The sequence below is a fragment of the Hipposideros armiger genome, unplaced genomic scaffold, assembly GCF_001890085.2.
Source record: "Hipposideros armiger isolate ML-2016 unplaced genomic scaffold, ASM189008v1 scaffold_49, whole genome shotgun sequence".
In the NCBI taxonomy this organism is placed as follows: domain Eukaryota; kingdom Metazoa; phylum Chordata; class Mammalia; order Chiroptera; family Hipposideridae; genus Hipposideros; species Hipposideros armiger.
Window position 1 is genome coordinate 443,306 of NW_017731399.1, and position 18,294 is coordinate 461,599.

The window sequence follows — 18,294 nt, forward strand, 5'->3', positions numbered from 1 at the left end:
CATGGGAACCTAAGGATGGGCCAGAATGAGACCTGAGGTCAAATCCTGGCCCCACAACGTACTCTGTGACCTTGGGCTAGTTACTTAACCTCTTTGCCTCTGTTTCCTCAATGGAAAAATGAGGGTATAATAAATAATACCTGCTTCATAGAGTTATCGTGAGGATGAAAAGAGTTAATGATGCCAAGTGCTTTGCGCAATGTCAGGACAGGAATGCTTGATAAATGGTAACTTTATTATTGTTGGTGATAAATTGACCCAATGTCAGCACTGGCTCTAGAGCTATAGTGTATTTGAACTCTCTTCAATTAGAAGCTCCTGCCCAAGTCATGGACAGATGTCAGGCAGGGAGGGGAGCTCCTGTGACATTTCCCCAGCCCCTCAGATGTGGATTCAGACCCTCAGTCTCTGGTGGGAATACACCACCCTGACTGCTTAGGTCCAGCCAGATCCTCAGGCCTGTTCTCCAAGGGGAGCAGAGATTAGAATGCACTTAGCTTCTCCTGCCTCCTTGCTCTAGAAAGGCAGAGTGAGTGCCGACTTACGAGCTAAAGCCATTACCTCCCATTAACATATCAGATCCCAGACCCTGTCCAGAGGAGAAAGGAGGCAAGAAGGGGCCTGAGTATAGACTGCTGTCAAGAAGTGCCAACTGGGTGGAATGGGCAGTCTTCGATGAGCCAGGTGGCCTGCCTGGAGCACTGGGCATCTGGGCACTGAAAGAAGGTAAAGGTTGATGGAGACGTGACCTTCCCGTGACCTGCTGCACCTGTCGGCAGGACCACGGGGTACCAAGCTGGAAGTCTAATCCCTGGGTACCCTTGGCTCCTCCCTTCAGCCCCCAGTCACTTTGTGTTCTTCTATGAGGATCTATTGAACTCTTAGGACACGTGCCTGGCTGCCTTACAGCCTTGCACTCGTGCTTCAGCCCCGAGCCCCCAGAGATGTGTGGGGAGACGGGGAAGAGGGGAACAGGGGGTACTGAGAGTCCTGGGTCCTTGGAGGGAGAGCAGCTAGATGGTTTCACTGGGTTTGGGTGCATGAAAGAAGAGTTCTGCTGAGGCCCCTAGTCCCGATTTGGGGCCAGCAGGAGAAGTTCTGGAAGGCAGGGACTCAACACTCCATGCCTAGCACAGGGCTGGCCAAGGAGCCACAGCCTGTTCATAACCGATGGCCCCAGAACACCTGCCCGCACTGTATCCGTGAAAACACGGGAGGCGGGCTGAGAGGCCCATAGTGACCTTGACACCCAACGCAGCTGTGCACTCAGTACAGCTGAGGAAACGGAAAGAAGTGGACGGACTGAGAGGACATGGGCTCAGACACTTGCAAAAAATGATAAACGAGGGTGAAAAGGGGCTTGCTCCCCCAAACCCGGGCCACTAGACCTGGGCTACAGTTCGAGGAACTTCCATGCTTGAATGAGAGAAAGCATAGGTCTAATGGACAGGTGACCAGCTTCACACCCGACTGGCAAGTATGAGATTCTGTTCCTGAACTTATATTTAATAACATAAATAGTACTTCTACTTAAACTTTTTTAAAAGTCCATTAAAAATTGTGGGATAGTAGAATGTTTGAGCTTAACGCCCTCAGTGTCCAGGTAGCGCAGTGCTCACAGCTGCTGTACCTGAGACCCCACCCTGGCAAAGCAGAGCTGGGTTATAACTGCAGCCCACAGATCTCTAAAGGTGGAGTCTTAGGAAAACCCAGGCCTAGCTGGAAATGACTGCGGCCTTGGCCCTGTCCCTAAGGCAGAGGGCCCAGGTGGCCCTCAAGGTGTGGGGGTGCCTCAGTCAGACCCAGAGCTGGGGCAGAGGGCACTCCCAGCCTCAGCCTGGTCACACAGGTAGGTGACCTGGCATCCCCGACCTTGGAGAGGAAGGAAGCAAACTCAAACCCAAGGGGGTGGCAAGCTCAAATGCTTCCAGACAATGTGGAGAGGTGGCTCATGCAGAGCCTACACAAGGGGATCGAATTCAACACAGTGTCTTAACTAGCAGGTGGTACTATTACCACCCGTTTCCAGGTGAGAAACAGGTCCAGAGAGGCTCGATGATTTCTGTTAAGCTGTGAAGCCTGGGCATTTCCCATGACACCGGGTCGTTTCCGGCCAGAGCCAGTTGCCCAGAGATGCGCGCCTTGATGAACAGAGGGGGGCGGGGACCGCGGTTGCTTTAAAGCGCCCCAGCCGAGTGGCGCGGGGCGGGGCGCGCTCGGAGCCGCGGGGCGCAGGGTGCAGCAGCCGGAGCAGGGTCCCCAGAAGCGCCAGCGGGGCTGGCAGAGTTGGTGTGCCTCCACCTAGGACGGAGAAGGTGTGGTGGTTGGATCCCACCTGGACGAGACGCAGGGGCCGCAAGGGGTGCACAGTGGCCTGCGTCGCCGCTGAGATGGCGCAGCTCGTGCGGTGACGGTGCCCGTGCCCCGAGGGTACCAGTCTCGCGCCCCGCGCCCCCGGGCGAGCATGGAGCGCCTGGAGCCCGAGCTGATCCGGCAGAGCTGGCGGGCGGTGAGCAGCAGCCCGCTGGAGCATGGCACAGTGCTGTTCACCAGGTGAGGGTGGCCAGAGTGTCCCCGGGGGGCGGGGAGCGGGAGGTCTCACCAGGAATGGGTTCCAGGCAGCTGGCTCGCTGCCTGGTCGCTGGGGGCATCTCCAGATGTGCGTCAGAGGAGCAGTAAGCGGCGACGGGTGGCGCCACCCCTTCTGCTCTTCACCGGGCAGTGGGAGCATCTTGTGTCCAGCGCCGCACACTTACTCCCAACCTGGCTCGCTGGGGGCGGGCGGGGGTCCTCGTCGGGATCTCCTTACACTCGGGCCAGCAGACGCCAGTCTCCGCGTTGAGCCTCATCCCCGGCTCTGTGCTTCCTGAGTGTCCGTTGCTTGGATGGTGACTCCGGGGGTGCCAACTGCTGCCAGTAAGGGGAGACGGGGGTGCCCCCCAGGGCCCATGCGTGGTGGTGGGGGGTGCGGGGCGCCTGGCCGGTGGGGCACAGGTCCGGGCATCAGGAGAGTGCACTTCCAGCAATGAAACGGAGGATGCACACTTTCGAAGAAAGGACCAGGCTAGACAGAGAACTGCCAGGGAAGGGATGACAGATGCTCACTCAATTCTCACTATTGGAGAGAGGGCTAAGGGGGAGAGGGGTGCACAGCCCCTAAGCGGGTGGCGGAGGCCACTCTTCAACCCTAGCTTGAGGGTCTTTCTGAAACTCCTCTGCCATCACCCAAGGGGCAAGGGTCCCTTTCTCCATGGTTTTTCAGGATCCTTGGCTCCCTAAGCCAGCCCAGAACTTCTGAGGAAGCTTTGCAAAACTTCCCCACCAACAAAAAGGGAAATAAACTCACAGAGTTACACAAAACCCTGATGAGCCCTCTCAGAAGTAGCTGCGAGTTTCAGCGTTTAGCGAGTGCCTTCCGGCTTTCCCCAAGCCCACTGTCTTCTCAGGCACCCTCTATGGTTCTGCTGCTTCCAAGCTGTGTAAACTTAAGCAAGTTACTTAACCTCTCTGGGCTTCTGTTTCCTCTATAAAATCGGGATAACAGTTGTACCCACTGCGTCGGATTGTGAGGAATGCACAAGTTAACCATATGTAAAGTACTCAATGCTCAGTAAGTGTAAACAGTTCTGAATACTATTATTAGTCTCACTGGCCATAGCTCCCTCCCTCCACTCTGGCCCCAGAAGAGATGAGATAAGACTGGGAGATTCTGACCTAAGAATGGGAAGGTGGGAGGGAGGAGATGGTGGGGGGCAGGGGGAGAGGGAGAGAGAAGAGAGATTTCCTCTTTCCACAAGGTGAACTCCAGGCTTCCTGTTTAAGGATCCCTTCCTGTCCCAGCACCCCTAACTGTTTATGGTGGGGCTGCTACATGCTGGGTCCTAGAGTGGCCTGGGCACACATGCTCTTTCTAAGAAGAGGGCACCAGCAAAGCTGGTGAAGGAATCAGTGCCAGGTTGGAGGGTGTGTAGTTTGTGGCCGAAACGCATTCCCACTGTGGGCAGCCAGGGCTCTGGGGCTTGCTGGGGCCTGCAGGGGCTGACCCCCAGGGCTGACACTTGGGCCTCCCCACACAGGCTGTTTGACCTGGAGCCCGACCTACTGCCCCTCTTCCAGTACAACTGCCGCCAGTTCTCCAGCCCAGAGGAATGCCTGTCCTCCCCCGAGTTCCTGGACCACATCAGGAAGGTGAGGGGAAGGCGGACACCTTCCTGGGGGAGAATGAGGGACTTGGGTTGGGGAAAATTAGTTCCGTTTTCTGTCCTGGGCCTGGCCTTACTCCCCTCCTTCTGCCTCTTTCCCTCGGCGCTGAGCTGGGCCCAGTGTGCAGCACCAGAGGCAGGTTTCTCTGGCACTCTGCTCAGCCAGCTGGTCCCAGCCGTCGTTGCCCTCCGCCTTGTCCCTTGGCTCTTGTCGGTGGTGTTGGCACTGATTTGCTAGGGGCCACCTGCCTATGAAAACCATGATGGGGTTTGCTTAGAGGCCCTCAACTCTCACAGGGCCTCAGTGTCCCCTCGTCCCAGGCAGACACTGGTCTGCAAGCGTGGTTAGGGCTTTGCGTCCCTCAGAGGAGAGGGGCTTCCTTCACTGTGTAACATTAGTAGCTTGGTCACCACACATTAAGCACCTACTGTACACAGACACAGATTACTTTCTGTTTCTGGTCCTCAAAAACTGAGTGTCCTGGTGACCTCTCTTGCCACCGGTTGGGACCCCCGGGTTCTGGACTGTGCTTGTGAGCAGAGGGGTTGCTCTGGCCCTGTTTCAGTGTTACCTTGGCTTTGGCAGGTGATGCTCGTGATTGACACTGCGGTGACCAATGTGGAGGACCTGTCCTCGCTGGAGGACTACCTTACAGGCCTGGGCAGGAAGCACCGTGCAGTGGGCGTCAAGCTCAGCTCCTTGTCGGTGGGTAAAGGGGCTCTTCCTCTCTCTGGAGCTCCTCAACTGAGGCCACCACTCCCTCCCAGTCCTCCCCTGTCTCCCCATTCCTATGCCCTCACATGACCAGGGCTGGGGCCTGCATCTGGTACTTACCTGCTGTGTGACCCTGGCGCTGCCTTGACCTCTCTGAGCCTCCATGTTTTCTTCTCTGGTATGGCTTCTTTTAGAACCATAGAAGGGAAAGGTAAGGAGCCTTTGGGATTTGCCACTCTGCTCCGTTTTCTATTGCTGTGTATAAGACCATCCCAAAACACCCTGGGGGTCTCTCTTCCTGTGGCCTCATCGTTCGGTAGTCTAGCCGAGCTTCTGTACAGAGCAGCACCTGAGTCTAAGACGGCGTGTTCCCAGAGGACCAGCCCAGGTGTGCAAGTGCTTTTCCAGACCCTGCTTGCATCGCTCTTGCTAATGTCCCATTGGCCAAAGCCACTCAGACGGATGAGACCAGTGTCAGGGTGGAGGGCCCCTACTCAAGGTGGGGTTCATGGGGTCCGCTGACGTGAGTCTGCCACACAGTCCAGCCACCTTTCCAGATGGGAAGCACCTTGGGTTCAAAGGGACCAAGATTGTCTTGTTCCCTCCATCCCCAGCACTAGCACAATGCCTGGTCTTCAGTGGATATTCAGTAAATATTGTGAAATAAATGAACCTTATTTTATTAGGACTAATAACAAATGAGAGCCATTATTCTTGTTGAAGGCTTACTGTGCTAAGAGCTTTTTATAGATGATCTCATTTAATCATTTCAACAATCCAGTGAATTGGAACTTTTTTACTTCCTCTGTCTTACTTATTAAGCAACTGAGGCTCAGAGAGCTTACATAACTTGCTCAAGGTCACACAGTTAATAAATACTAGAGTCAGAAATAGTAGGTCCATCTGGTTACAGAGCCTGGGCTCTTAACACCATGAATGCTGCCTTGTAGAGGAGGAAACTGAGGCCTGGGAGCAATGACTGCTTGGTCTGAGCTGGGGGTCCCAGGCAATGCCTCAGCTAGGCTGGGAGTGGAGTGAAAAGTTTTATTCACTACAAAGCCTCAGATTTCAGCCAAAAGGTGGGCACAATATGGTACCCAAGGATTGGGGCAGAATCCTGCACAGGAAGCAGGGACCCAGTGCAGGAGAGCAGAAAGGCCCAGGAGCCCTTACCAGCCTCCAGCCTCAGTTTTCTCTTCAGTGGAATGGAGTGATGCCTTCCTGCCCTTGGGAATGACACGGTGCTCCTTGCCTCTGCAGACGGTGGGTGAGTCCCTGCTCTACATGCTGGAGAAGTGCCTGGGCCCCGCCTTCACACCAGCCACGAGGGCCGCCTGGAGCCAGCTCTATGGGGCCATAGTACAGGCCATGAGTCGAGGCTGGGACGGCGAGTAAGAGGCAGCTCCTGCCCAGGGGCCTCCATTTGTCTGTGTCTGCGTTTTGGTCTGTGTCCATTGTAGCCCAAGCTCTCCTAGGCCTCCCTGCATCTTGGTCCTTGTCCCCTTGGCCATACTGGACAGGTGATGGAGCAGGGCTGGGTCTCCATCCCCCATCCCCCCACGTAAGTGCAGACAGGGGGATGAGGTGGCTTTTCCTTCAGGAAGCGTCTTCTGGATTCCCGCTCCCCGGCCCCAGTAGCTCCTCCCTGCCTATCTTATTTCCCCTCTGGCACCTCCTCTTCTGTCATGAGGAGCAGCAGCATTTTGGTGGCACAGATGGCATGGGGCCAGGAACGTATAGGACTTTGAGGGAACGGGCGCTTCTGTCAGCTACCCTTCCCAGGTGAGCCTGAGCTAAGTGCTCAGTGGGATGGCTGCGAGCCAGGCACCTTCCCTTCCCGCCTGCCTTTAATGCTTTTCTCTCCCAGGGGTGTTTGCTTTTCACAAGGACAGAGGAGGAGGGACAATTTTAGCCTTCATGGTGGAATCACAGGCAGGTAATCGGGAGAAACACTGAGGAAGGGAGAGGTGACCTGGCTCTGGGAGAGGGGCTCATAGGGGTCTCAGAGTCCCACCCTGAAGGCACCTGACAGAGTGGTTTGTCTTTTGCAGTATCTCCCTTTTGCTCACTCTGCACTTCTGGTGGGAGCTCCCTCATAATTGCTGTTAGAATGAACTAGCCAGCAAGGTGGGGGGGGGGTTGTGGAAGTCCCAGGAAGAGGGGTGACTTCATTCCAGAGAGCCCTGCGTTCCTCACCACCCACTCCAGCAGGGCCTGGGTCTCATCTCCCAACCCTCCTTTCTGCCTCTGCCTGCACCAACTGTGGACCCCCAACTTCCCAAATTTTCTGACCGGTGTATGCCTGTACTTAGGCAGGTGGATAGATGAGAAAGCAGCGGGACAGGCCCTGAGCCCTCCCCCTGAGCTGTCTGCACGTTTATCTTATGCTCTATGCTGTGTTTGTATAAACTCATGAGGAATAAACCTTTTCTGCGTGCCTCTCTGACCCTCCAGGACTGGTCTCTTCTTGGGTGTCAACTTGTGCCAGATGAAGCTGCAGGGTGGTGGACCTAGGGCGTGGTGGGAGGACGGGCTCAGGAGGGCCAAGGCTAGAGTGGGTAGAAAAGAAGGGAGGGCCAGGGGAAGCCAAGCCAGTGGCTGAGGTGGAGCTAGGCATCTGTGGTGGTAACTGCCTGCCATAGCAGGGCACAGAAACTGGACTACGTTTCCCAGCCTCCCTTGCAATTTGATGGGTCATGTGACCAAGTTCAGGCCATTGGAATGTGTTGACATGTGTGCCACTCCCACACCTGTCCCCTCCAAACCCCTGGATGCTCCTCTGTGGTCTGTCATTCTTCTGCCATCTTGATGCAGACCTCACAGTGCATTTGAGGACCATATGTTGAATTGACAGAGCCACAGGTAGAAGGACCCTGGGTCCTTAAATCACTTCTTGGAGGGGAGAGCCCACAAATCAGAAGTGCCTAGTGGGGCCCAGGTACTTCTGCAGCATGTAGAGCAGGGACTCGCCCATTTTGAATTTTACAGGAAAGAGACATAAACTTCTGTTTGTTTGTGCCATTAAGTATTTGGGGCTTGGTTTGTTACAACATATGCCCACACTAATCCAGAGACCTGGGAGCCCACCTGCTGGTAAACAAGGTGAGGCCAGGGATAGGAATGGTCCAGGTGCCAGGACAGCAGCAAAGGGCACAAAGACTCCGAGGAAAGCTTGTAGATCCTCCTTGGAGGGGAAAGTGCCAATCCCAGGGCAGGCTTCTTCAGGACATTAAATGGGTTAACCTGGAGTGTACATTGGGGTTGAAGAGCAGGTGTGAGTGTGTTCAGGAGGCTCAGAAAGACAGGATAGAGAGACAGCCAGGAGCCTGGGGAGAGAGTAACATTAGGGGCGGGCATTATATAAACAGGCTAAACCCCACATGCTCCTGGCCTCTAGGTGTGGGGTCCTGGAGCTGGGCTGTGAGTGGCTGGAAGGGTTGCACGTGGGCCGCTGCCCTCACCCTGAGGCTTCAGTTTTCTCAGCCAAGACCAATGTTGCAGGTGCCAGCCGAGCCTCCCCAGCTCAGATGGCCAGGCCGGCCGGGCTGTGTGACTGCAGACCTTGGGTCTGGAGCGTGTTAGGAATGCTTTTCCCACGGTGGCACCAGAAGCATTTTTTTTCTTGAGCCCCATGGTCTTTAGTGAGATAGGGCCTCCTCTGCTCTGTGATCCGACTCTGGAGGCCATGCCTGGCCTATGACTTTTGAATGTCTGACACCCACTCAGGGGACTGGGGTGACTTGACTTTGGAAAGGCCAAACAGCCTCCTCTGACCTGTGTCTTGAGCCATCCTAAGCATGGGTGTTTTTCACCTCTCTTGAAGGCTACCTTCTGCTTGTGCATGAGTGTGTGTGAGTGTGTGTGTGTGTGTGTGTGTGTGTGTGTGTGTGTGTGTATGGGGGGGGTAGTTCCTTTCTCCTCTAATCCAGGTCTCAGCCCTGTAACGTATTCTTCCGTCATCTATCAGCCCACATGTCCTATCTGACACAAAGAACCACTCCACCCTATACCCCTCCTCTCTTTTCAGCTACAGTCCTGTTTCTTTACCTCCTTTGATAGCAAAACTCTTCAAAAGAGTTGTCTTTCCTGGCCATTTTCTCACTCCTATGAGCAGACTGAAACCTATTTCATCCCCACCCCTAATCTGTTATGGTCCAGGTTACCAACAACCTCCATCCTGCCGAATTCAGGGTGACATCTCAGTCTTTTATCTTGCTCTTCTGCTCAGCAGCACTTGAGTTGACCATTCTTTCGTTTATTTGTAAACTTTTTTTTAAAAAAGATTTTATTGGGGAATTGGGGGAAGAGGAACAGACAAATTGCTGTCGTTTTGTTCTTCAGTCTAGTTGTGGAGGACGTTGCTTCACTGGCCCAAGTTGGCACCATCATTGCGCTCTTCCCAGGTGAGTCAGATCAGTCTCCGGCTTCTGGACGGCCGCTCACTGCAGCTGCTGGCCGCTCATGCTGGCTGCTGGCTACACACGGTAGCCCATGGCAACCCACTGCAGCAGGGGCTGCAGCCTACACCGTCGCCAGTGACTCACGGCAGCCCAGCTCCAGGTCGAGCTGTTGTTCAGCATCTTAGCTGTGGAGGGCAGTGTCACTGGCCCTCACATGTGGGATCCGAACCGGGGCCCTCTGGCATCCCAAGCCAGTTCTTAACCATCGCGCCACTCGGCCGGTCCAGTAAACTTTTTATTATGGAAAAACGTTCACATACACAAAAATCAGACCCTAGTGAATCTCCATGTGCCCTTCACCCAGCATCAATGGTGAGCAACTCAAGATCTCTCTGACCCCTCTTATTTTGTTGAAGAGTTTTAAAACAAATCCCAGACTTCCTGTTCTTTTACCTGTAAAGTCTTCCATATGAACCTCTGATAATGTTTTTTAAATTTTTTATTATTTTTAAATTTTTTTAGCTGAGCCATCCTGCCACCTGTTGGCAGCTCAGCAGCAGCTCAGCTCAGGCCGGAAATTGAACCGGCGACCCTGTTGCACAGCACTCGCACTCTTGAGTGAGCTCTTAACCAACTGAGCCACTTGGCCGGCCCCTGATACTTTTTTTTCCACCTGTTAACCTATGTCATAAACACACTATCAAGATAAACGTATCTCCTCAACACAGCCTAGTGCCCAGTCCATATTCAAATTCCCCTGATGCCTCAAAAACATCTTCATGCAGCTGGTTTGTTCGACTCAAGATGCAACCAAGGGCCACCCATTGCGTCTGGTTGTGTCTCTTAAACCTTTCATTCTCCACCAGCCCCTCTCCCATTCCTCACGCCTTTGATTTGTGGGAGAAACCGGCTTGTTTGTCTAATGGCACATCCAGCACTCTAACTTGGCCAGTGCTTCTTTGTGGTGTCCTTGAACTCACTCCTCTGTGCCCCGTGTTTACTGTCAAGCGTGGTGAGAGCTGGGGCCCCTTTCCTTCCTCTTGGAGTCCCTTACTTTCCTTGGCTTTGGGGACACCAGGCTCTCCCGGTTTCCCTCCATCCTCGTGGCTACTCCAGCTCAGGCTCCCTTGCAGATTCTCCTTCCCCTCTTTTACGCAGAGGCCTCAGCCAGTGCCACGCTTTAAATACCACCCACTTACTGATGACTCTCACGTTTACAATGGCACCTAACTCTCTCCTACTCCAGACTCTGGATCAGGCCACCTGTCCAACATCCCTATGAGGCATCTTAAAAGTAACATGACCAAAACAGAACTTGGTAGTTTCCCTCACCCCGCCCCTTCCGGCGTCCTCGGCTTCAGTTAACCAGTTTGCCCAGCTGTTCCAGCTTAAGAACTGGAGTCATCTTTATTTCATTGCTCTCACTCTGACCCCACCTCTAATCCATCCTCAGATCCTATTGTGGGTCCTCCACCTCTCCCCTCATTCACTGCCCTGTCTTTGTCTAAGCTGCCATATTGTCTCTCCTGGATGCCTCCAAGGTGGATTTCCGGTCCACCTTGTCCCCAGCCAGTGGCTACAGTGATTGCTTCAACACCTAAGGGGATCACATTGCTCCCCTGCTCAGGATCCTCCAGTCGATTCCCATATCACTAGAGTAAACCCCAGAGTCCTAACCGTGGCCTGTGAAGCCCTGTTGCCCCCTCAGACCTCGCCTCTCTGCTCCGGCCACCCTGCCTGCCCCACCGATCCTTGGGCCCTGCAGAAGATCTTCCCTGTCCCCTTCACGCAGCCTCTATATGCTCACGTGTCCTCTCCACAGAGCTTGTCCTGGATCCACCCCATCTTCAGTCGCTCCCCCTCTCCTTATCCTGCTTTACTTTTTCTTCAAAGCACTTGTCCCTACCCAAAAACCCTTACATAAATTTGTGTATTGCACTTAGAATCTATTGCAGTCGAAATGAGAAGGCTGACAGAAAAGCCACTTTGGGGCTTCTGTGTTTGGAGCGGAGGGAAGAGGAGACTCTTTAAACCCTTGCTGAAGCTGACGCCGGAAGTGACCCCTGAGGCCCACTGTGTGTCTGCCCAGCCCACACAGTAGGACTTACTGCAGAGGAAGATGATGACAACAGAAGTTGTGCTAGTGCTAGGTATTCATCCCGCATAAGCCGGAAAGCTGATGTTTGTTTGGGCCTAACCTTCGATTACCTACCAGGCACCTGACATTGGCGCTCCCTGCAAGCTGAGTGAAGGGAGCTTTCCCAGCCTGTGGACGTGTGGTGATTTACAGGCTGCAGGGCCACACCCTCCCCGAGGTGAGCAACAATATGAGGTGCTGAGACCAGCTTGCCCCATTCCAGGGATGCGAGGCTGGGGTCAGTTTTCTTACCCACCCAATCCTCCCTGCACGTTAGTCACCTGGAGGGCTTTTGTAAAATAGGGGTGTTTGGGCCCCATCCCAGAAAGTTTGATTTGTCCCAGGATGGGGCCTGGACATTGGGGCTGTTGAAAATCTCCCAGGAGAGTCATTTGCAGACAGGATGGAGAACCCTAGCCCTGGAGGCTTGAGATGCTGGGCTGCTGGTTGTCAAGTCTGAGGGACAGTGAAGAGCTCAGAAAATATCCTGTTGAGAAAACCTGGGAAGTGCCTTCCCATAAGCCAGGCCCCCGCCATACCTGCCACAGAGCAGACTTAGAAACCTAGAGTTGGGCCAGAATGGAGGTTCCTCGGGACAGACCTGAGCCTCGCCCAGCACGATGGCTTTGGGAGAGTGGCAGAGAGCCGGCCCTCGAGGTGGCTGTGGCCACCTCATGCTTGGCCTCCTGGACCCCAGGGTCCTTCTGCCTCCTCCCCAGCCCAGCAGAGCCCAGCATGGCACTCAGTCTCCCTGGGCCTCCCTGGCACCAGGCGTCCCTCTTGACCTCTCCCCCCAGGCCCATCCCAGACCAGGTACATCCACCTTCCAGGCCTCCAGGCCTCCTGGCCTGCTGAGGACAGAGCGGATTAACCGACCTCATCCTCCTCAGGACTTCACGTGCGAGAGGCCAAAGCCCTCTTTCTTTAGCTTCTTTGCCTGTCTTTCTATGTCTGTCTCTGCCTGAGCAAAGTCCCCTGAATGGTCTGCTGAACCAAGGAATGGCCCAGGGCCTGTGATCTGGGGGGCCCTGGAGCCTGCTGGCCACTGGAGGAGACCCTGAGAGGCAGCGGTTATGGCAGGATTTCACAGATCCTAGGAAACGGTCTCTTGTTCCTATAGCAGCAATCAGCCCAGCCCTGTTCCCAGACAGTAGGGCACAGCCCCTCCCACCCAGCCAGGGTGGTCTTTATACATCTCTCCCCTGGAGCAGCTCTTGTGGATTTCACCTGACTTGGAAAATAATTGCTCTGAGGGGAGAGGGATAAAGGGGATGGGCCCCATGCCCAGGCTCATGCCATGAGGGGCTTTGAACCCATGCCCACTGATGGACTATGAAAGGCTGAGGAGAGGGTCCAGTGAGGGGTGCTGGGGAACAGCCCTTGGGCAGGCTGTCCAAGATTGCCGTGTGTCCTCACCAGGAGCAGTGGCAGAAGAGGCCTCCCCTATCCTGTTTTCTCAGCCCCTGCCACACCCCCGCCCAGCTGAATCTGCTCTGTTCAGTAATAAGACAGAGCAGTCGGCCTCATGTCCTCCTACCCCTACTTTCTGGAGGAGATGACCAGCCCAGGGTCATCAAGCTGGCTAGAAGGCCAGGACCCTGGTGTTCCAGGCCAGGACACATGGCCCCCAGGGCAGGAAGTTTTTCTCCTCCTTGTCATGGTGCAAGAGCAGACATAAGTAGCCTTTGCTAGAGGGTATTTCCTATCCCGTGAAGGCCTGACCTAGCAGCCTCACACACCTCCCAATGTCCAATCTCTCCTCCCCCTCCCCCTGCCCTCATGCTGCTGGCTGAGGCTGGTGCAGACTTGAGCCCTGCTTGCCACTCTTTCTGGGGGCCTCTACCTGAAGCCTTCATCTTATCAAGTTCAGTGGCTAGTCTGGCCAATGGCCCGTTCTCAGGGCCAAGCATCACCCCGGGGCTTCTGCTGCTCAGAGGAGACTGCACTGGTGGATTCTGGGTAGCTCACAGACCAGGAAGTTCTCCCTTTTGCTCAGGGAGCAGTCAGGTGTCCATAGCAGGAAGAATGAGGCAGGTTCACTTCTTCTTGTCTCTCTAGCAGACCAAGCAGCACTTTTCAGGCCTTCCCCTGTGCCGTCAGCGGCCATGGAAGTCCCCAGGGGCAACTCTGGCCCCAGAGGTCAAAGACATCAAGGTGTGGTGTTCCTGCCCAGTGCCCTCAGGGAGGTTCATCCCTTAGTGGCTTTGGCTCCTTCCAGGTGGAGGGTAGGTGCTGCTGGGTGGGTCCAGAGGCAGAGGCACAGGCCAGCGGAGGTTGGGAGGACTGTTTATTCAAGGCACGGTCATAGCATTAATAACAAGAAAGTTCAACATCCTGGCACATTCCTTTAGTGGTGGTGGCCAAGGAAAGTCCACACCTCCCACCCGGGTCCCCAGAGGATGCGATGCTGCTGACAGGCACTTTGCTTCTAGAAGTGTCTGAGGCAGGCAGGCGTGGAGCTGCTCTAGGCCCAGTGGGGCACTTCACGAGGGCTCTAGGCAATACCAGGTCCCCTCCCCGCCCTACTTCAGAGGCAGCTCCCTCCAGAATGGATCAAATCTGAGAGGGGGTGCTTCAACGGACCGAACGGGGCGGGGCAGCTGGGAAGTGGGCCAGTGGGGTAGGATGGAGGCCAACGTGTGAGGCAGGTGTGGGCTGAGAGAGCAGGCTAGAGGGGAGGTACCCGGATGCGGTATATAAGGAGCCAAAGCCTGCTTACCTCCACACCCCCACAGTGACCGAGGATGGCCAGGTGGCTGTGGGGGAGCCCTGTGAGTTGCCTGGGTCTCCAGGAACAGTAGAGAAGTGAGCTCTGGAACGTTCCCAACATTCGCACCGCATTCTCTCAGAACCAGATTGCACTTGGCCCAAATTCAGCAGGGGAAGCCCTGTGGCATGCTGCCGTGTCATCTGCTGGGACCCGTTCCATATGCAGCTTCCACAGGCTGCCAGGTGGGCAGGGTGAGGAGAGAGGAGGGACAGCAGCGGAAGCAATGGGAACAGCGCCGCAGGCGCTGCAGAGACTAGAGGTAGGTGCCAGCAGGCAGTGCCCAGTGACGGAGAGCCCACAGGACAGGTCTGGCAGGACTCCCACACACACAACACACCAGGTCTCTCTGGAGGTCAGGCAGGGCCTGGAGCTCCCTGCTGGGGCACTGACCACCCTACTCTGAGAAGGACCTGTCTCCTTGTTGGCTGGTGAAATGCTAGGGAGGAGGTCCTGTGGGTGCTGGGTATAATTTCCTCCTTATTCCCAGCTGGACAAGGAGGGGGAGAGACTGCCTCTTTCCCAGCAGACTCAAGCGCTCTGATAAGATCCTTCAAGCCAAAATTTCAGCCAAGACCTGGGGGGATGGGGCTACAGCAACGTTTCCCCTCCGAGCAGTATTTCCCCTGTGGGGTAAAGCTTGGAACTTCCGGAACTGGGATGCGGGCAAGATGGAGCAGAGACAAGGCCCAGGTGATCTGAGTTTAGGGGCATCCAGGTGCCTGGGACCCGGCAAAAACACTCAGGTGTGGTGAGCCTGGGGCCCACCTTCAGCAGGTTGGCGGCAGGGACCTTGATATTTGGAGGAAGGCGCTCTGGAGGGCTCTAGAGCATGCACACCCCATTCAACTTGGCTCATTCTGGTCCACTGAGGCCCCAACTGGCCTTTCTCCATGTCCTCCTTTGCTGGGGTGCCGGGTGGTCCTGATGGGGGCTTGTCCCCAGAGGCAGAGGCCTACACCTCCTTTCTGGGGCAAAGGTGCTGGGTGTCCCCACCACTGTTACTTCTCAGGATTTGACTCCTCCAGGCTTCAGGTGGTGGCAGCCCTGAGAGGGCAGCCTTACTCCACTAGAAAGGGCTTCTGTGTGGAGGACACAACCCCCACCCCCACCCCACCCCTGGCAAGGCATCCAGTGTCTGAGCCAGGACCGGCCTGGAGGCCACTTGAGTGGTCTTCAGCCAAGAGTGCAAGGTGGCCCTGAGAGGAGAGGAAAGGTCCTCCTTGGAGGCCAGGGAATGGCCAGTACCTTCAGTTTGGAGTATGGACATCTTACCCTAAGCTGCTGCCCACCTTGGCCATGCTGGGTGCCCAGGCACTCAGGTGGGTATGAGGCAGGAGCAGCCCTCAGTGGCCACTCCTTGGCCTTCGGGGTCCTCTCATTAGGCCCTGGAGCTTGAGAAGGCATGTCCCAACGTTTTGGGAGAAGACCCCCTCTATGAATTCTGCCTCTGTCCCTCCCACCTTATAGTAACCAGTCGAGGTTTGCCTCCATCAAAATGCACACAGGTCCCATTTAATGAGCCCCGAGTGACCATGTCCGAGCTACCCTTACAAGAACACAAAAGAGAAGGGTCTCTACCCTGCTGCTCCCGGGGACATTTGTTGAAGGGCAGAGGAACAGGAAGGGCCTCACTCACTGCCTCTCAGATCTAGGGTCTTAGCTGCCCCTTGCTCCGGGGTGGGGTGTGTGTGTGCAGATACTCTCTCTTTGCAGAACCCCATGCAGGGAAACCTGGATGAGGTAGTCACCTGTCTTGTTAATGAGGCCCAGCACACATACCTTTGCTTCCTCAGATTGCAGGGGAGGGATGGGCCAGGAGTGAAGGTGGGGGGTAGGTCAGAAAAGCATAAGCTCCTTGGTAGGGCAGCTGGTGGAAGGGTGGTGAAGGGAGAGTCTTCGGTGGGCTTCTTTCTGCCTCCTCCCTTATGCACACCTCCTCCATCTTGACCCCAGGAAGGTCCCCCAGCTTTCAGTCTCTATGCCCAGGGCTTGAGCCACCTCTCCCAAGATGTGGTGGTTGCCTGTATCCTCCATCCCATCCAGGGGTCCCTCTGCACTGCCTAGCACCTCCTGCTGTAGCTGGTCAGCGGGCCGGGGCCTCCTCATGGCCAACGGCCAGGGCAGCAGATGTCTACGCTGGGCCTTTCCAAAGTCTGCAGAAGTAGTGGGGAGGTCCAGGACCTCCCCTGGCCGCCACTCCTGGCTGGAGTTGCCAGGTGGAAGCCTCGGGTCCTCGTCAGTGATACTGGCTCTGGCCGTCCAGTTCCAGGCCTTCCTGGAACTGGGCCGAATCCAGCTCCCTTGCAAAGCCCCTCACACTACTCTCCTCTTCTCCGTCTTCTGGCTCTCTGTTCATGGTGCCGTAGGTGTGCCGAGCTGGGGAAGAGGCCGGGGTCAGGTTCATCTCTGGCTCTTGCAGCACAGTGGCCACATACAGCTGATCGGGACAGAGAGGGGAGATCGGGGTAAGGTCACATCTGGGGCAAGGCTCTGGGCATACCCTTCCCCCTTACACCCTACCCCCCAGAACCTCTGCCCCTCCAAACCACGATCCTCCCTTCTTCACCAGCACCCCAAGTCCTGGCCATTCCACCAGCCCAATTACTCTTGGTCATTTAATGAGCATCTACGACCTCCCAGGGCTCGTTAGTACAGGACTCCTAACTCCTGGTCCACTGTTCCTTCAACACGCCATTCATTCTGTGTTCCAGGTCAGACTGAACCCAGGGGTACATGATATTACGTTCCCCTATGCTACGGTCTGGAGAGAGACCCCCCCACATTCCTGAGCGAGTGCACTTTTTAATAAGCTTCAGAGGTGCATCCACAGCTCCCTCGGGCTGTGTCATTGGTTAGCCTGTGAATCGATACTGTGACTGCTATCTGAGGTCTTGGTCATGTGATCTGTCAAATCCAGGAATGGTCTCAGGAAAGCCTGCGGGGGTGGGTAGTAGAACAGAGAAACACAGGAAGTACTGGGGATAAAGCTGTTTGTCATCCTATGACGTGGCTTTTAAACCAATTCCTTATTTTGACTATAGGTAATTGTGGGATAGAATTAAACCTTTCCTGTAGGAATTCATTTCAGTGAAACCAAACAGCTCTAGCTGATGAGGGAACAAGTTTCCTACAGAAGAATCTAGCCATTTGCATAACGCCAAAGGAAATCCCATAGATGACCTTTTAGTTGTAAGTGGAAAAACTGTAACTGAACAATGGAAAAGGCCAGCTGTCAGCCCCTCATCAGGGGATCACTTGAGCATCATTAGTGGGACTGAACGGGATATTATGTATCTCTTGATGTGATGCACAACACTAACTATAATGTAGTCTAGCACCTAGTGTTGAACTTGAACCTATCAAGCCTTTGGATCTAACTTCTCGCTTTTAGGAAATAAGGAGGTAGTGGAACCTGCTGTAAAATGTCATGAAGAAACAGAAAACCCCAGAAGGTGGAAAATTTTGCAGGACTACTGGCTTGGTCTCTCCAACAAGTCATTAGAAAGAGATGGTGCTAGAATTAAAGGGACAGGAACAGGTGCCAGATTAATGTGGCCCCGAGACTGGACTGGGTCTTGCTTTGGACAAGCTATAAAAGATACGTCTGGAACACTTAGGACAATTTGAACATGGACTGGGTATTCAAACATAAAAATTTATATATGTGGAAAGATGGAGGTTGTTAACGAAAAATGTGGGTTATAAAACGGTATGCAGTATTATTTCATTTCAGCAAAAATTATACATACAAAGGGTGCCAAAAAAGTATACATATTTTAAGAAAGGAAAACTGTATTAATATTGTAATACTCAATATATACCGATAACAAAAGATGACTACAAGTCACGTTTGACTTCAGCAATTACAAGAGGTGCTCAAAGTGGTGACCATCAGCATCCAGACACTTCTGATTACGGCAAACTATTGCTTGAGCAGCGTTGACCAAAGTGTCCACTTGTACACATGTTTTTGGCACCCCCCAGTATAGAAGAGTATGCACTGAGGTATCAATGGGCATCTCTGGGTGGTGGGAATATGCACTTTTTATTTTCTTATTTTTGCTCATCTG

General features: G+C 54.5%; 2 protein-coding genes across 3 annotated transcripts in view; one reads left to right on the plus strand and one right to left on the minus strand.

The window, feature by feature from the left end:
- Positions 1–2,019: 2,019 nt before the first annotated feature.
- NGB (neuroglobin) lies at positions 2,020–7,360 on the plus strand. 2 transcript variants are annotated; one of them, XM_019640277.1, is made up of 4 exons: positions 2,020–2,553; positions 4,077–4,188; positions 4,789–4,908; positions 6,178–7,360. In XM_019640277.1, the coding sequence occupies exons 1-4, from the start codon at positions 2,465–2,467 to the stop codon at positions 6,310–6,312; spliced, it is 456 nt and encodes a 151-aa protein (XP_019495822.1). In that variant the 5' UTR covers positions 2,020–2,464; the 3' UTR covers positions 6,313–7,360. The 2 variants fall into 2 exon arrangements, with proteins under 2 accessions (XP_019495822.1, XP_019495824.1); XM_019640279.1 differs by lacking the exon at positions 2,020–2,553 and adding an exon at positions 3,229–3,610.
- A 6,364-nt stretch (positions 7,361–13,724) lies between these two features.
- Positions 13,725–18,294, minus strand: part of TMEM63C (transmembrane protein 63C) — a 35,615-nt gene continuing 31,045 nt past the window's right edge. The window contains exon 21 of the mRNA XM_019640286.1: positions 13,725–16,661. Within this exon, the coding sequence (XP_019495831.1) occupies positions 16,461–16,661 (201 nt within the window). The 3' untranslated portion in view covers positions 13,725–16,460. The remainder of the gene's footprint in view (positions 16,662–18,294) is intronic.

Bases quoted from the DNA above. Each gene is read 5' to 3' on its own strand.
- NGB (XM_019640277.1), top strand. From the start codon at position 2,465: ATGGAGCGCCTGGAGCCCGAGCTGATCCGGCAGAGCTGGCGGGCGGTG. The intron at 2,554-4,076 runs GTGAGGGTGGCC...CTCCCCACACAG, and splicing joins GGCACAGTGCTGTTCACCAG to GCTGTTTGACCTGGAGCCCG. The intron at 4,909-6,177 runs GTGGGTAAAGGG...TTGCCTCTGCAG, and splicing joins TCAAGCTCAGCTCCTTGTCG to ACGGTGGGTGAGTCCCTGCT.